The sequence below is a fragment of the Rattus norvegicus genome, chromosome 13 (genome assembly GCF_036323735.1).
Source record: "Rattus norvegicus strain BN/NHsdMcwi chromosome 13, GRCr8, whole genome shotgun sequence".
Taxonomy (NCBI): Eukaryota; Metazoa; Chordata; class Mammalia; order Rodentia; family Muridae; genus Rattus; species Rattus norvegicus.
The window spans coordinates 13,375,509-13,394,574 of NC_086031.1; the positions used below are offsets into that span (position 1 = coordinate 13,375,509).

At 39.5% G+C, this 19,066-nt stretch overlaps 1 protein-coding gene across 3 annotated transcripts in view; it reads right to left on the bottom strand.

The window, feature by feature from the left end:
- Positions 1–7,753, bottom strand: part of Cntnap5bl1 (contactin associated protein family member 5B like 1) — a 1,004,796-nt gene extending 997,043 nt beyond the window's left edge. The window contains 1 exon segment of one of the 3 annotated variants that reach the window (NM_001329899.3): positions 7,195–7,641. In NM_001329899.3, the coding sequence (NP_001316828.2) occupies positions 7,195–7,276 (82 nt within the window). In that variant the 5' untranslated portion in view covers positions 7,277–7,641. 3 annotated transcript variants of the gene reach the window in all.
- Between the last annotated feature and the right edge of the window lie 11,313 nt (positions 7,754–19,066).

Genomic DNA, 19,066 nt, shown 5'->3' on the forward strand with positions numbered 1-19,066 from the left:
GTGTAACACAGCTTTGTAAAGAAACATACTCTAGACAGGATTTCCTTTCACTAGTGGCACACTTCTAAGGATTCATTCTCTCCATGAATGTCAGCTAAAACCGTTATTAAAAAAATGAAATATCCCTAGAACAAAACCGTATAACCACCGGATTCACATGAAGATGACCTAGTGGAGACAAGCTGGACCTCACCTTACCAACAAGCTATCAAATCTGTTATGTTTAAACAGTGAGACCTCCAAGGAAGGAGATGCCAAGTAGTGCTTCAAAGCTTCGGACCACAATCAAACACAGCATCCTTTTCAACAGAAGCAGAAGCTCATCTGAATATGCTCATGGATGCTGACATCAACATTTAATCATCTCCTCACTCATCCAGGAAGAGGGGGAGATCAGTTACTACTGTACTTTATTGTGTTCAACCAAATCACCATGTTACAAAAATAGCAAGCTGCCATAATAAAAAATAAGGCTCCTCTATCCAGCACCAGATAGCATCATTTTACTTTCAAGCCTAGAAATTGCACACTTGTATATAAACCAATCGAAGATGAGGATTGAGAGTTCATCTTGGTGGATTTTTCCTTTGATGAATATGAAGTGTCCTTATCTTTTTTGATGACTTTTAATTGAAAATTGATTTTATTTGATATTAGAATGGCTACTCCAGCTTGCTTCTTCTGACCATTTGCTTGGAAAGTTGTTTTCCAAAGATTAAATCAGTGGTTTGGGTAACTTTTTTGAGTAGATAATGCTACATAACAATGTTATCCTTTAGAAATGTGGGAGAGGTTCTTTACAGGTTAGCATAAGTTGTCTTATACAGTTGTGGGCAAAATATAATATATATAATATATATAATATATAATATATTATGATATTTATATCATATTAATATATATTAATGATATATATCATTATATATACATATATATATATATATATATGATTTAAACCATGGAAAGTGGGTTGACATCTCATGGCAATCCATATATAAGATGTAATCTTGATTCAGTTTCCTATATAGCCAAGCTAGCACATACTCAGCAAAAGGACAATACCACTTTTCTGTATGGCTGTCATAGGGAACAAAGTAAAATCTCATCAACTGCTAAAGTTGGGGTGCATGTTTGAAATCCTTATAAAGACACATTGGTTAATACTACTTCTCTCTCTAGTGATCCACCAATCTAATCTATTGACATAGTTGTAATTGGCAATGACTGTAAAATGAGGAGTGCTAATTTCTCTTAATTGCCTCCTTACTAGAAAGAACTTAGTCTTGTGGATCCCAGTCTAGATTGCCTCCAAGACTCAGTGTGAAAAAGTCAGTGGAGAGGGAGTGGTAATCTGCTCTTCCAGATGACTATAGTGGAGGCATCACACACCTAGGTGCAGTGGGAAAGCATTCTTAGGAATAGCACCTTCTTAAAGCTCCTTTTCTCTACATTGCAATGTTGGTGGGTCTTCATGTCTCTTGTATTACATCTTTTTTCTTTCAACCTTTATTTGACCATAATCTCTAGGTTACGGAAAGTAACAGTGGATAATGGAAAATGAAGCAAACTATTGTTCTGAAATACACTGGCCTTCTCTCTAATACAGTAATCTTGGAAGGCACAAACACAGAGAGAGAGACAAAAAGGAGAGCATGTTCCCTGACACTCTCCTATTCACTTAAGAATACACTTGGCTCTTCAATTTTAATTAAAGATTTAAGGAAAATATTTCAATCATGAAAAATGATATAACATCAAGCTAAATGCAAATTTGTCTGAGTGTTTAAGATAAAATTTCTATACTTTATGCACATCACTGGTCACTTGTTGCTGAGCTACTTGAATTCCTACTGATCTCCTGAGACTCTGCTCCTCTAGGTGTGGCGTTTGAGTGAGATAAAAGCAGTAGCTTAGGCCACAATGTGTAAACTGTTACTCAGTAAAAGGCAAATGAATCAAGCAGAGGAGGGGAGGAAGAACAGGAGGAGAGAACATTGAGAAGAAAGCAAGGAAAGGAGGGAGGAAATAAGAAAAGAAAGAAGGTACAGTGAAAGGAGAGCTGAAGGCAGGAAGTGGTGACAGTAAACCCAAAGAAGGAAAAAAAGTAAATCACAATGGTGATTGTCAGGCACTCAGACATTATACAGAGAAAAGAGTTAGTTCTGATATCCTTAACATGCTTGATTTCTCTCTTACTTCCACTCAGAATATCCTGGTCTTCTTTATATGTACTATTTCTACCTGGACAGTCTGTCCTCCGCTGGGTTCTGTACAGATTCTCTTTAGTGTCTCTCCTAATGAACTCTGTATGACCAATTTCCATGAACTGGAAAATATTCCCCATAAATATAGATTTTGTGAATTGGTGGAATCAAAGAATAGTACTTTAGAGACAGAGGGAAGGGCGCAATGAAGCTATGTAATTATTCTGAAGTATCCTATAGGGGGATGATCGAGCCTGTGGTGCAACAGTTTTTGCTGGAAAGCATCATCTTATTTGGTGACAGTGCACACAGTATAACAAATCAGAGCTGAAATCCACAAGACACTCAAATTGTCTACACCTTCTATGCACCAATGAGCTCAGGAAAATACATCCACAATGCATAAGCTATATTACCTCACAGAAATAGAAAGAATGAAGGACAGGGATATTTGCAAGGGAGTATAAAGAAAGATACATTCAGGCACAGTGGCCAAAGAACACTTATTAAATATTTTTCTATAAACTGATTTATTTCTTTTGGTGTTGCATGATATGTATGCATGTATATATGTATGTATCTATATATTTGTTTCTGCATGTGATATTTGTGTGATAGGTATATATTCATATGAAATGTGTATAGATATGAATTTGTAGATATGTATATGATTCTTGGGTATGTTCCTTTGTTGGGCAGAGTCATACACATAACTCTGTGCATGTGTGGAGGTTACATGCATTAGGGACATTATGGTTACATACGTATAATACCACGTCTGGATTTTGTCAGTTCTAGAGATTCAAACTCAGGCCCTCACTGTTACATGACATACATTTTAGTCACTGAGCTACCTTATGAGCCCTGCATAGTTCTCTAAACTGTCATGAATTTTGAAATTTCTTAAGGTCGATATTTCTGCCTCAAGAGTAAGCTGTTAAAATGATATGCACACAATGTGTTGGCATTTTTCCTTGTATTCACCATTGTTGGAATCACCCTGAAACGCTCAATCAATTAAGCTGGTACAGGAAACAGGTAGAATTAACATACTCCCAAGAATATGCAGAAAGTCAAGTAGACAACATACAGACATTCAAATTTATGATGGAAGAGCAATTACTAGTTGTAAACATCAAACCATTGCACCCAACTCTAGAAGTTCTACTTCCACATAGCAGACAATAGAGGAAGTTAGGTCGCCAAATCAATCCCCCATTTAGGGTTCCAGAATTCACAGTGTCCAACATTAATTATAAACTCCTTAATAACTGTTTCTTATTTTGCTGATACGAACCAATATAATTTACACACTTGTAGACTGTGTCAGCATGATGTATATAGCCAGTGTGTGCTACATGATGTAATGTATAAATGAATTATGCTGTATGTAAAATATGGACATTCTGTGTCTCCAGGAAAGAACTTTATTTCAAAGTACTGAATACCTTTGTGTACCAATACAAGTGAGAAGGTGGCCATTCCTTAAAATGAGAACATCAGTGAGTGCACAGTTGTTCCACTAGATTTTAATCCCCTAAGTCTGTTCCTTTACTATAAAAATCTCTACTCTAGTTCTTAATTTATATTTTATAGATGCAAAATGTTAGTCTGTTGCATATATTGGACTTAAGTGAAAGAAATGGAAAGTGATTTCTTGTCAATCACTAAAGGTCAAAATGAACTAGTTTAATAACAGGGAGTGTTTCCAGACTCCACCAACTGTACAGTAGTGTGCCTTCATTTCTGATCATTGTAGATGACACCGAAAACATGGCACAGCTAATATCCAGTCTGTAAGAGCACCAAAATTGTTGTTCATATAGCTCTTCCATTTGCTTTGTTAACACCTTCAGGTAATTCAAAATCTTATATAACATTTCCATCATGATCAACATCTCACAGATCTTTTGAAATTCAGCATGTGAGAAAAATTTAGAATAGAGTGTTTCACAGTAACATGTCTCTGAGACTCTAATTATAAGCAGTAATAAACTTCTCAGAGGTACTTAGTTCTTTTCAAAGTCATTTCAGGTAAATTAAAGCTTTTTAAAATTAAAAATTGCATTATATAATGTGTTACTTTTAAAAATGAAATTAACAATGTGTTTGTGTGTGTGTGTGTCATATGCAGTCCTCCTGTTTTCTGGACACATTACTATGTCATGGTAAAAACGTAATTTGTCTAATCTTACAATAATAGCATTAGTAAGAGACTTAGCTGCTGTTAATTTTGGAGTAAACATATCTTAATTGCTGGCTACATTTTACTGGCAGGCTGGAAAGAATAATTCTTAACCTCTCTGGTCTAAGGCATCATAAGGTTAAGAACTTCTTAGATACTGATTATGATCTCATTTAACCAGATTCCCAAGTTATACCATAGCTTCTTGTGTCAAAGGAGTTGGATATATATATATATATATATATATATATATATATATATATATATATATTCAAATTTAAATAATCCTCTCAGGATCTATCCAAAGGAAACACTCTGGTTCTTTAATATCCTGAAAATCTAGAGAGAATTCCCATAGGATTTTATTACTGGTAGATAATTGCATTCTCACCATAGAATTGTATTGTCTATATTATGCTGGCATCCTTCTAGTCTGACTTTATTTTCATAGTGCTTAATTAGAAACTTATATAATTTGTAATTGGTTAAGTAGAATGCCTGTGTTTGAAGCAGAGTATGAGAAAACCAAACATATACCAATAAACACACTACAGAGTAATAACAGCAACAGCAAGTGATTACAAAAAAGACCAGACAAGTAAAAGTTACTTTTTAAGAAACCTCACACCTACAAATTAATATCCATAACTGTCTACCATGGAAGAACTTGGTCGCACAATCTCTTTTCAAGTCTGATGTTACTCCTTAAAATGTATGAAAAATAATCTTAAAAATGATTTTCTCAAATTAAAAGGAATCTTTTGTATACAAGTGGGAGCAGTTTCTCAGCAAATCCAATGTATACACAACAACTGTATGCAGCATCCTAGAGAACTGGGAAATATTCATAACTGCATTGAGGAGTTTTGCCTTATAGGCTCTGAAGACCACTAATATGCATAGGTTTCATAGTCAGTCATGGCTGCATGTTTGGTGAATGTTTCTAGTTTTCACAGTACACTAAACACAGCTATTTCTTAAGAAAACCAACTCTAGGATACTTCACAAGCAGCACTCAACTACTCTTTTATTTGAAAATGGGAAATGCAATGGTCACTTGGGAAATGCTGATGATCATTATCACCAACTTTCTTTTTAAATGCCCAGAGCAGGCTTTATAACTACTGTGGCTACGACAGACTGAAATCTTAAACCCATGCCATTTAGTTTACTGTACATAATTAAAATACATTGACTATAGAAAAATATGGCTGCAAGAAGGAATCTTTCAAGAAGGGTGATACTTCAAGAAGTCCAAGTCATGCACTTGCACTGTATTCCTCACTCTCACCTATAAGGTCTTCAAAGTATTCATTCTCTTTAGATAATGGAATGTACTTAGAGGAAAGAACAGCTTAGAACCACACCTTTGCATTAATTGGAGAGCACTGACCTCTAGTGTTCCAGAAGGGAGAGAAACTAGCTCAGTAGCAAAGTTCACTTCCTGTCTAAAGCTCTTGGGCACCATGGGAAAAATATCAAGGAGAAAGGGGCAAAAACTGGAGGAGGAAAGGGGAAACAGAAAGGAAGTACAAGAAGGTAGAAAAGAAAATTCTATTTACCTGAATATAACTTTCCTCAATATTTCCTATTAAATAATTTATTTGTTTAACCCAAACCAAGGACAGGGTAACCTACTTTGCCTTTCTTTACAACTCAAACTTTGAGAAAATATTACAACAAATATTATGGATTGTGAGCTTTCCAATCTTTGGATCACAGAAACGCTGACTCTACTTTGAACATATATCAACGTATCTGCCCTCTACAGTGCAAATTCTGGGACAAGGTCCTCTAAGGATTAAGGAATAAGTTAGCAGGACATTCTATAATTAGTCTCCTAACCTTTTTCCTCTTAAAAATGATAATACAAATTACAGTAGTAAGATAATGTTGCTCAAATTGGAATAATATTTCTGAGCTTCAAATGTAGGAAGAAAAAAATGAAGGAACAAATCCAGAAACTTGAGAGACTGTGGTAAGCCACCCTTGCAAGGAACACAGATGGCTTAATTGCATCTTTTCTCATTTGGGAGTTCCCAAAGAAGGCAAATTTTCCTTTTCTCTGCCTAGAGAAGCAGCTGAGCAATGCAGCTTGAACACCTCACAGGTTTAGCTGTTTGCTCAAGTTTCACAAACAGATACATCATTTTCAAAAATTCCTGCCTATTAAGTGTTGCTGGAGACAAAACATGGATAATCCAATGCATATTCCTTATTCCTTCACAGCTACCAGAATTTTGAGGGTGGGGGTTGTTGTAAAGCTCTCACTCCTCTCAGCTGTAATAGGGAGCCGTTGATCTCTTGGAGTAACTACCTTTGAGCTATAATTCTTAGTCTCAACTCCCAAAACCCATTAATTGGGTGCCCATTGGTTACAACATGCCCCAGCTGAAACCTTATGACAAAGGCATTGGAGAGCTATGTACTTAGGGTGGAGGTGGAGGTAGAGTTGTTTGGGGGCACTTTCCAATTGGTGGGAGCTGTAGTTGCTGCTAGCACAGAGCTCAGTGGCTCACTCTGAAGCTCCTCTGCAACATCCTTGGCTGAGGTTAAGAACCATGGAACTAGCACTAGGCTAAGGGATCTTTATAATTCCAAAGAAGGGCAAGGTAATGTAGCAGATCAAGCAGTAATACAGTTCTGCTAACTTTTGAGATGATTGGAATGGTCAGACCAAACTGGTTACGATTTTCCCCTCTGATCTTTCCTTTTAACAAGATCATATACAGGCGGAAAGTGGTTGCTTATTCGGAGGAGCGCCAATCCCACCTCATCTTTTTGCCCCCAGCTCTGAGTACTCACAATTTGTCGCTGTTAATCCAACGTGCCACAAGCCAGAGAGCAACCAAGTCAAAATGCTGGTCAGTCGTAGAATAGAATCCATTTCTCCCAATGAGAGATTTCTTCCAATTTATTCCCAAAATTCGTAGGCACAACCTTGCCTTTTGTTTCCTCTCCTTTCTCACACTCTGTTTCCTCTCCTTCACACAGTCTTATGCCCTCCCACCTACCCTTGAACTGACTCTCTTCTTCACTGCATCTTGTTTCTCAGATCCTCCACTGAAGCCCTGGCAGAGCTTCCTCGGAGCTCAGAGCTGAAATCGACAGTTCCTGCAACTGTCCCTTTCTGGGTTTGCCGTTCTTGTCTGCCTGCTCTTACTAGCGATTCCCTTTCTGAAAGGTTCAGATCTTGGCGCCCAGCTCCACCAAAAGCCTAAAGCACTTTGCTCCGTCACTAGAGCGGGATTCAGCACCAGGGTGACGGACAGTTCCTTTTCTGCAAGGTTTGGCCGCCACTGTTCCCGATATGGGACTGTGCTCGCTTTAAGAGTAGCCTGGGCGGTCCTTGGTCGCTTGCGCGCGCCTCCCCAGAACAGGCTCGCTGTTACAGGCTTAGTCTACTTTCTGGAAAAGTAAAGAGAAAAGATCCTCTTCCCCGCCATCCACCCCCGCCTTACCCTCTTTTCTCCTATCCATTCACCCCAGCATCTGTAAGCACTTACCACTTCTCTTTCTTTTCCTCCCAAAGTAGGGGTCAGTGTTGGCATTTAAATCAGGTTTTCGAACAATGCTGCTGAAGTGAAGACTAAAGGCCTTAGGAAGAAGGATTTTCTCGTGGAGAGCTTGGCAATGACCTAGTGCCCAATACCTTTTAATACACTTCACAGGGGAGAGTCAAAGAAAGCTTGAATTGTGGGATTCAATTTCTTCAGCAGGGATGAGTTATTGACTGGTATTTATCTTTGGAATTTCTGGTTATCTGTTTAGAGATAGGATCTTTCTCCACTTTCCTGATCTCCCACATCTGCATCTCTCCTTTGTTGCTGTAGGCACAGTGCTTCGGCAAGTACTGCAAGTTAATTGCTGCATTCTAAATGAGCTGCGGTGCTTCGCTGGGTTAAGAGAAAAAAAATTAGAAATGATTTTTAAAAGGCAGGGACTAGAGGATGAGTAGAGACAAATAAGTGTAAGGTGAGCCCATGGTTGGTTCTTAAAAGCTTTACATCTATTTACATTTAAACAGAAAAGAAGGCTTTGGGTACTTCCTCGGGGCACTGTATTAGAGGTGGTGTTTCTTCAGCTTCTAGTATGAATCTGGGGACTTGCTTGCTTTGCTGTAGATCAACTTGTGTGTTTAGTGTGATACTGCTTGAAACCTGCCAAATGTTAATGAGATGAGGAACCAGTAATGATGTGAAGTACACAATCAAGTTAGAGTCTAGCATCTTTCCGCATCAGAGGAATTTGATGCCTCTCTCTCTTACCTGTTTCTCTTCCCCAGCATTACTGAGCACACAGATTTATTTTACACTACAAATTCCTGACAGTCTTTGGTCTCAGCTGCCAGCTATGCTGCTACTCCACACTGAACTGAGTTTTAAGCAGCCTTTGAATAAATCCCAACCTTAAACCTTGTAGTCTTGGAGCTCCAGCTCCTAACACTAGAATACTGAAAGACAGTTCAATGAAACCAAAACAGCAACCCATTATTTTATTAAAGAACCCTGAAGTTCCTATTAGCTGTAAGCAAATAGCCATCTATCTATACTTTAATTGAAAAAAAATATCTCAGTAGATTCCTAGTTCACAGGAAACTTAACACAAGCTGTTGAGGTACAGCCATAAACGGGAACTTTGACTCAAAAATATTAATGCTATGGGACATCTTTTTTCTGTACTGTTGGTGGGGACTGTAGAAAGAAAAAGGGTAAGGGTATTCTAAATCTCTTTATTTTGGGTGGTTTTTCCCTTAGAGACTTTCTAAGTTAGTCCCAGAGATGTTCCCATCCCTTTCCATGGTCTTTGAGAGTCTGGGTTTATGGTTCCCCCTGTGGCTAGTTTATTTTCACACTCATAAGGTGTTGCACATATATACTGATGATTCTTATTTTGTATGTTTTAAGTTTGTGTAATAGACTTCTTCTATTCTTTAAAATATTTAATTTTTTTCTTTTTTATGTGTTTATGTATGGGGGCCTGGTGTATGTATGTGAACCTGCATGGATGTACTTGTATCACATGCATTCAATGCCCACAATGGCCAGAAAATGATGTCAGGTCTTCCAGAAATGGAGTTAGAGATGTTTGTATGCTTCCTGATGTGGTAAAATTCTAAGTTTTATGAGAGCAGCAGAGTGCTCTTAACCACTGAGATTTCTCTCCAGCTTCATTTCTTAGGCAGTTTATAAAGGAATACAATATTATAGTTGTAATTTTGGTTTAAAGCATTCATACCACTTATGACTACAAAAATATTAACTTTTAAATGTATTAGCCCATACATATTGCTTTTGTCAGTTTTATCATGTCTTTAAACATCATATTGTATTATTCTGATTACCTTTCACCAATGTAGAAATGGTGAGGCTGGAAATAGAGTAGAGTTGATGAAGTGCTTGTCTAGGATGCAGGAAGCTTTGGGTTCAACCTGTAATACTACAAAACAGGTTGTTGGGCATGGTGCTGCATATGCATAATAAATCAGTATAAAAGGTAGAGGCAAGAAGATTATGATTTCAAGGTTATCCTAGGCAACAAACCCCCTTATGACTTCTCTGTCTGTCTTTCTCTCTGTCTCTCTGTCTGTCTGTCTGTCTATCTATCTATCACCACTTACCTATTATTGATCTCATATGTATAGAAATGGTATCAAAGTATTTGATATTCTCCTTTTCAACCTATTTAATATCATTGTTGAAATTTAGTGCTTTGATACATGAATCCCTGTTTCTTTTATCTTACATACTATACTGTTTTGCATGTTTTCAATATGTCATCATATATGCATTAATCATTCTTATGTAGACCTGAGATGTTTTCAGTTTTCTCCTTCAATTTAAATTATACAATTCTTTAGCCACCTTGTTTTTTGTCTTACATTTATTAGTGAAAGTTCTGTGTTCTTTGGTAATATTTTCCCTTAGTGTTTTGTGTCTCTTCAGTATTATGTAATAAGATGGCATCAACTCATGCTTCTTCCTTTGCTAAAAGGGAGTGACAATCTCCAGAAAGAATCATCTTGGCTGTTTTGAAGAGAAAAATCATGGCTAGGAATCAAGGACAGTGTTCCTCAATATTATCACAGCTACTAAGTAGCAATAAAATACAGTTTAACTAGTTAAATGTTTTTAAAATGAAAGATTTCATAATTCTGTCAATTCTAGTAAAGTCCCTTAACATGAACCATCAACACCACAGAAATGTTCTGGTTGTTTGTGTTCAGAAAATGTAGAAATATGTCACTGTGGAGTCTACAATTGTAATTTACCTTTTAATTGATAAATACCATGACTCCCTCTTTTTAGATACCCATATGTAGACACAGTGTATATTTGATAAGGTATACCTAATATAGAACCATATTTACAGCTATGGCTTTTAATGTTTTGTCTCAAACACACCTGTTCTTTAACAAGTTTGAGCTTTAACCAGTGTATGTTTGTGCATCTGACTGTGGTGAGAGGGAAACAGCTGTTCTCAACAGACAGTAGTGTAAACAATGCCATTTTCTAAGGATATTTAGGCTGCAAGAAGATTTTTAGGAACAGTAGAATATCAATCACTATTTAATATGTTTTCAGTCAGATTATTTGCCTACTGAAATCTTTTTATAAGTATTTTTAGTATGATTGATGCAGCTGCTACATGATAGAAAGGATGAGTAATTACTTTTTAAGTTGCTACATATAGAATAATTCATACATGTATAGCATATGAGTTTGAAAAGGTTCACTGTTTTGGCTTAGTATTAATACAGCAGGAGGAAAAATGAACAATGAAGATTTGGAATCGCAACATTTTACAGAACTTCATCTAAACAAGTTCCCAAGTCAAAACCTTATTTAAATAAAAGTAAAAGGAAAAGGGATTGATATCAATTTGGAAAGTGCATGTAAGCTTGAGGACCTAATGTCACATAATTAAAAATCATGATGTTATTTGACATATCTGCAACCTTAGGCATGGTGGAGCAAGGTTGATGTCCAGCATTCATGGCACCTAACTTCTGGCCTCTATAAGTACATTCACATATGTACACATACATGTACATGCACATGAATACCACTTGTATATGCACATGCATAAATGCTATATATACACATATTCACATATATTATACATTAATACACAAAAAAGAAGAGAAAAAAGAGGTGAAGTGAGTTGCATTGTATTTCACTCTTTTTTCATTTTCTCTGGAACACTTCTGTTTCATTGATAATGTAACAAAGAAAAGGAATCATTCACCACACACAGTCCTTGTTATTGAGTATTCAAGCAAGTGGTCCATCTATTAATTCGTAATACTCATAAAATGCATGGCTGGGAGATATGTTTGGTCATCTTTATTTTATTGATAGGATTCTAGCAGGAGAAATGGCAACACATTAAGCAGGATAAAAATCAATGGCTTCTAATCATAGACTACTGACCAATGAGCATGCCTCCCCATCTATTTTGCTGTAATTTTAAGATCCTGTAGGATAAAGTCTCTGGAATGTGGATGCCAGGGTGTACAGAAAGAGAGCCTACCTATGTCCACACAAGCTATTTTGTATTGAAAAGCTCTATTTTTGAATGATTTTGACTCCACATGCCATGGTTAGTTTTATTGACTGAAGGATAATTTCTGTTACTGCCACATTTCCAGGTCTTTGTTTGGTTGTTTGTTTTGCGTTGTGGTTGTTGTGTTTCTGTAAAATATTGATGCAATAGAAGGTAATGTTTTCCTTTACATCACTTTCTTTGTAGTATAATTTTCCTGTTTTACATTTTGATTTTTCTTTATATAGAAAATGACCTCTACAATGGATCTAAATGCACCTAAATGCATTCTAGTCATACTTAAAATTTCTAAAAGGTGAAATAATGCTTACTAACTGTCAACCATCATTTGCCTTTCTTTACTTGAGTTAAAATATGGCTGAAAATTTTTTATGTTTAATAAAACTTTTCTTTAGTGTTTCTCCCCTAGAAAACAGTTAGGCAACCAGTTCTCTATTGCTAAATTTTCTGAATTTACTGAAGAAAAACAGATACTTGTCCCATCTGAAGTCCCTGCCTGATTTTACATAATCCAGACCAATATCTAAAGAGATGATTTTGACAGATTCGAGTAGTAAGAGTCTAATAATCTCATAATGATCTCTAAAATAATTTTTTTTCAAAAAAATAATACATAATAGAAAGAATTGATTTCCTGGGTTTCTTTTAAGTAGCATTTTCCTTAGTATGCTTTTATTCCTTTTGAATTTAAACTAGGATGGAAAGCACTCTGGGGATCATCTCTAATATGCTTTCTATTGACATTTTCAATAACATTTTACCTAGAGACAGCAGAGTGTGTGTTCCCTAGTAAGAATATGAAATCCACATCACACGTCCGCACATACACATGCATCCACACAGTGAGAGAGAGAGAGAGAGAGAGACAGAGACAGAGACAGAGACAGAGAGACAGAGAGACAGAGAGACAGAGAGACAGAGAGAGAAAGACATGATGTTTCTCTCTGGGAAACTTCGTAAGTTACAAAATTGCTGCTCATTGCAGGAAGCAGAAGAAAGGATGCAGAAGGTATCAGAAGAGAAAGAAAAATTCATTGATGACTTACTTTAAGTATTTTTCTAATGTCTTTTGAGTTTATGTCTGAGAAGTAAAATACACAATTCCTAAACTTATTATTTGCAAGCCAATATAGAGAATAGCATTGATTATCTTAAAAATTCTGTCTTTTTTCTGTTTTTTCTTAATTGGTTATTTTATTTCTTTACATTTCAAATGTTGTTCCACTTCCCATTTACCTTCCCCTTTACCTCTCTTAGAGTGCTCTCCAATCCACCCACTCATTCCCACCGTACCAGCATCCCCTTACTATGAATGATAAAACCTACATTCAATCAAGGGCTTCCCTTCCCACTGATTCCAGATAAGGCATTCCTCTGCCAAATATGTAGCTGGAGCCATGGTTCCGTCCATGTTACCTCTTTTGTTGGTGGTTTAGTCCCTGGGAGCTCTGGGTGGTCTGGTTAGTTGATAAGGTTGTTCTTCCTATGGGGTTGCAATCTCCTTAAAATAAGTATGCTACTTGCTCCTTCCAATTGAAAATTTATGTTACTGAAATCATATAAAGATATATACAATGTAAATTATGTATGTTCATGCTTAGCATTATATAATCATGACTGTATATTTTAAAAGTATACATGAGTTTTATTTTCATGATAATTTCAATCACTTCCTATTAAGTGATTTTTCTGTGTTAATCTCATTAAAATGATGTGAATTGTGGAATAACTAGATTTACTCTGAATTTCAGTGATACATGACATAGCACTGTTACCAAATATGTCCAATAGGAGAATATACTAGGTGACAAATGTTGGTAGGCATCTGTTGTAAGACTCTCAGAGAGAATCTTCCCTCAGGAGGGAGATCCTCAAGCCCCAATGACCAGTCCGAGTCCACAGGCTGCAATGTGCAAGAGGATTTTTATTGATCAGGAAGCACAGGTATCTGTGGGCGTCCCAGTCAATTCGGAAGACTGGCGTGCCTAACAGATCCAGGGTAGGCTTTTTATAGTATTTTGGGGAGCAGAAGCAGGCTTACAGAAGCAGATGCATAGTTACAGGGATGTGATTGGTGGAATAAATGAAACATACGTGTACATTACCTATTTTGGCTATAATCATAACAATGAGTTAGCAAAAAGCACATGGTGGTCGGGTCTCTCAGGGGGTCAGGGACTGTTTCTTTTTCCCTGCCAGGTGGCCCATGGAGCAATGCCCATATTTTAGTCTAGTTTCTGTATTTTGTTTTCTTTTCTGGGCTATTTTGTCTAAATGCTGGGTCAGCTTGTCCCACAAAGCTTGGGACTCATATGAACTTCTTGAACTTTCTCATAAGGCTTATTTTAGTTCCAGGCCTGTGTATTAAAATTCATCTGTCATTTCTATGTTTGAGGGCCTAGGGCTAGGCTTGTATAATCCCTTTTCTGGAAGGGGTCTTTCATTCCCCCATTTTCTTTTTGTCCTTGAGTGGAATCTTTCACTCATTTATTGAGTTATTTAAGGTACTTCAGTTGGTTGTTGTTCTACTAATTGGTACTGTTGTCTCAACACAAAAGTTTGAATAACTGAAAGCCTATCTTTTATGAACTGTACTAATTTGTTTAGGATGCAGGGTCCAAATAGGAGAATCAGGAGAAGGATTATTAAAGGTCCCATCAAAGTTGATAGCAGGGTAGCAAACCATGGGGATGGATTAAACCACCCTTCAAACCATCCCTGCTGGGACTCAGACATCCTTTGCCTATGTGCTAAGCGCTCACGGAGTTTGGCCATATTGTCCTTTACTATCCCAGTATGGTCAGCATAAAAGCAGCATTCTTCTTTTAGAGCAGCGCATAACCCACCCTCTCAGAGGAACATCATATCAAGCCCCCTTCTGTTCTGTAAGACCACCTCTGACAGAGATGTCAAAGACTTTTCTAAAGCACTTATAAATTCTTCGATTGCTTTCAAATCTGCATTCATAGCTGCTTACAATTGACGGAAGTGGCCTGTCTCTATAAGGGCAGTCGTTCCTGTCCCTATACCTGCAGCTACTCCTTCAAAGGTAATTCCTCCTATCAACAGGGCTAAAGTCAGAGTGATGGGCTCTCTCTTAATCCGTGAATATTCCTCAAAATAAGAATACACATACTCAGGCTCATGATAGATGACTTTGGGCCAAATCTCTGTCAATACACAATAATCAGATGTTTGATTTAAAATAATGGCTGAAATGCACGAAGTTAGTCCAGTATTGCAGGCCCAATAAGTGCCTGGTGGGGCAGCCAAATAATATTTCCCAGTGGGAGCTTTTCTTGTGACATTGCAGAGTGCCTGATGAGTGGGTGGTACGGTTCCTATACAGAGCCCCTGTCCTGTGACCTCGGGCAGTGTCAGTCTATGGTTGAGACTAGCAGAACAGCTCTCTGGGGCTGTAGTCTGGTTGGTGTAATTGCCTAAAACTGCTACTCCTTCATAGTAAGGTGGGCTGGAGACTAGACATAGCCAGCATTCTTGAGTTCTAAATGGATCCGAATAATTGAGAGTTAGATATGCACCCTTTACTAGATTAAGTAGCCGATCTCCTGTACCTGGTGCATGAGTGGTCGGAGCGGCAGAATCTCTACTTGTGTAGGAGTAGGTCACTAGAGAGGTTTGAGTGAATCTAGGCAAATGGGCTGGAGCCGGAAGTAAGGAGGTTCTTTGATCCTTTAGGACTAGGTTAGGTCCTACGGCTGGGGCAATTCGCTCTCGAACCAGTTGGAGAGAAAACAACAGGCCCGGATGGGTCTGCCCAGGGGTATTGAGGCGGAGACCCCACCGTACCCCAGATTTCCAATCATGTTTCTTTCCTGCCTCAGTGAACCTCATTTGGATGTTAGATTCCCCAGCTAAGCCAGTAAAAGTCACGAGATCTCCCCCTTTGGCTTTCCAGGGTCCATTAGTATGAGTCTCACATCCCCATTTAGCACAGTAAAAGGTTTCTGGCCCCCCACATTGGGCGGTCCTTTTTCCTCCCGGACAGACATACCAACTAGAATGCCGGCAAGGGGGGTAAGAATTGCGGGGAGATTTCGCAGTACGTCCCCATGAATCTTTAGCCAACTGACATAAATCAAAGGTTAGAGTAGGCCACCAGGTGCCTGGGGAGTGAGCACCGTTGGCTAACACCTGTGTCCACCCCGTCTCCAGGTTGCCTATAATCCAGGAAAGGTTGACAACCTGGTGAGGGCTTGGTTGTCCAGCAACCCCCTCCCTCCAGCACCTGCTCAGGGTGATTAGTGTCAGGAGTGTACGCGTGTGAGTCGCAGCTTTAAGGGGTTCCGGGTGCGTTGGGCTCTCCATGTCTGCTGTGCGGTGGCTTCCTCTGGTTGGGCTGCCTTGACGTGTGAAGAGTGGATCCACGCAGCAATTCCGTCCACCTTCAGGGCGGTTGGCGTCGTCAGGAGGACAGTGTAGGGTCCTTTCCACTGGGGCTCAAGATTCTTAATCTGGTGTCTGCGTACCCATACGAAGTCCCCCACCTGGAACGGGTGTGGCACAGTCAGCTGATCAAGTCTGTCCCGGTATGCAGCAGCTAGAGGTCTCCAGATGTCTCTCTGCACGAGCTGCAAAGCTTGTAGATGGGTTTCCAGGGAAGGGCTATTAGCAAGATTAGCAATATTGGAATTAAAAAAAATCAATAAATGGGGGTGGTGCCCCGTATACTATCTCAAAAGGAGTCAACCCATGAGAGCCCGGCGTGTTCCGGGCCCTGTAAAGAACTAAGGGGAGGAGGGAAACCCAATCCTTTGTGCCAGTTGCAAGCATAAGTTTGGATAAAGTCTCCTTAATTGTTCTATTCATACGCTCTACCTGTCCTGAACTCTGGGGTCTGTATGCACAATGTAGTTTCCAATCAATCCCCAGTAATTTGGCCACCAACTGACTTACCCGGGAAACGAAAGCGGGCCTGTTGTCCGATCCCAGGACTTGCGGCATACCATACCTGGGAAAAATCTCTTCAAGAAGTTTCTTGGTGACTATCTTTGCAGTCTCATGTTTGGTGGGAAAGGCCTCGACCCATCCTGAAAATGTATCCACAAACACCAGCAGATATCTGTATCCGTACATACCTGGTCTGATTTCAGTAAAATCAATCTCCCAGTGGATGCCAGGACGATGCCCCCTGGGACGAGTCCCAATACCATTTTTCACTTTTCCTGGGTTCACTTGGGCACAAGCTTTACAGTTTTCAGTCGCTTCTCGCAAGGCCTGACCCTGTCCCAAAAGGTAAAGACCTATTTCTTCTCGCTCCAGGAGAGTTCTCATCTTCTTGATTCCCAGGTGAGTTAGCTTATGTAAATAAGATATTAATTCAAAAGTCAATTTTGTAGGCATGACAATCTTTTCATTATAGACCCATCTTTTTAGTTGAGGAGAGTATACGGCCCCCATTTTCTTTAGGAGGTTTATGTCCTCTGAATCATATGGCCATGGGGAAACTTGCTCATGGTTATCTGCACTGATCAGAGTCAGGATCTGTCCTTTCTCTGCAGCCTTTCCAGCCGAAGCCGGTTTCCCCGGGCTTCTGGACTCTGTCCTTTCTGGTGTCCTGGACAATGTATGATACTCAGTCCTTTTGGTAGGAATAGAGCCCTTAAGAGAGCTAAGATCTCAGCCTTATTTTTGATCTCTTTTCCTTTTGATGTAAGTAATCCCCGTCTTCGGTAGATTTCACCATGAATATGTGCGGTAGCAAATGCATAACGGCTGTCAGTATATACATTTAGTCTCTTACCTTCTGCCATTTTAAGAGCCTGTATCAAGGCAATGAGCTTGGCTCGTTGAGCGGAGGTACCTGCAGGTAAGGCACTTGCCCAGATTACCTCATCTTCAGTGGTGATGGCAGCTCCGGCCCTCCGCTCCCCATGCGCAACATAACTGCAGCCATCCGTATACCAGGTGTGGTCAGCATTCGGAAGAGGCTGGTCCATTAGATCTGGTCTGGTTCCATGTGTTTCTGCTAAAATCTGCAGGCAGTCATGTGGTTCAGCTCCTTCCGGTAAGGGGAGTAGGGTAGCCGGATTCAAAGCCACTACCGGGCAAAACTGGACCTTCTCTGTGTTTAACAACATAGCTTGGTAATGAGTCATGTGGGAATTAGAGAGCCATCAGCCAGGAGGTTGTTTTATCAGGGCCTCTACCGCATGAGGTGCCAAAATAGTCAGAGGCTGTCCTAGGGTCAGTTTATCAGCATCCTTAGTCAGGAGTGCAATTGCTGCTACCATCCTCAGGCAAGGTGGCCATCCTGAAGCAACGGGGTCTAACTTCTTTGATAAATAGGCCACTGGCCGCTTCCAGGGCCCTAGTCTTTGTGTAAGAACTCCTTTTGCATAGCCTTTCTTTTCATCTACAAACAGCTCGAAAGGCTTGGTAACATCTGGGATGCCAAGGGCAGGGGAGGACAATAAGGCACGCTTGATGTTGTCAAAAGCCTCTTGTTGTTGTGACCCCCATTGGAACAGCGTCCCCTTGTTTAGTAAGCGGGTATAGGGGAGCAGGCATCTCGGCGTAACCTGGGATCCAGAGGCGGCAGAATCCTGCCGTGCCTAAGAACTCCCTCAGCTGACGGGGGCTTTTTGGAACCGGGATGCCAGCCACAGTCTGTTTTCAAGCTGAGGTTAACAACCTCTGTCCATCTTTCAGCTGATATCCCAGATAAGTGACTTGAGTTTGACATATTTGGGCCTTTTTCGCTGAGGCCCGATAGCCTAGGCGCCCCAGAGTCTGTAGGAGGGATTCTGTCCCCAAACGGCATGCCCTCCCAGTGGCACCTGCCAAAAGCAGGTCGTCAACGTATTGCAGGAGTATAAGAGAGGGGTACTGGACTCGAAAATCAGCCAAATCCCGATGTAAAGCTTCATCAAACAGAGTGGGACTATTTTTAAATCCCTGGGGCAATCTAGTCCAAGTCAATTGACCCGAAAGTCCCAAATCTGGATCTTTCCATTCCAAAGCAAATAAAGGTTGGCTTTCCGGGCTGAGCCGGAGACAAAAGAAAGCATCTTTCAGGTCCAAAACCGTATACCAAGTATGTGTGGGGGGGCAGAGTACTGAGTAAGTTGTAAGGGTTTGGGACAGTCGG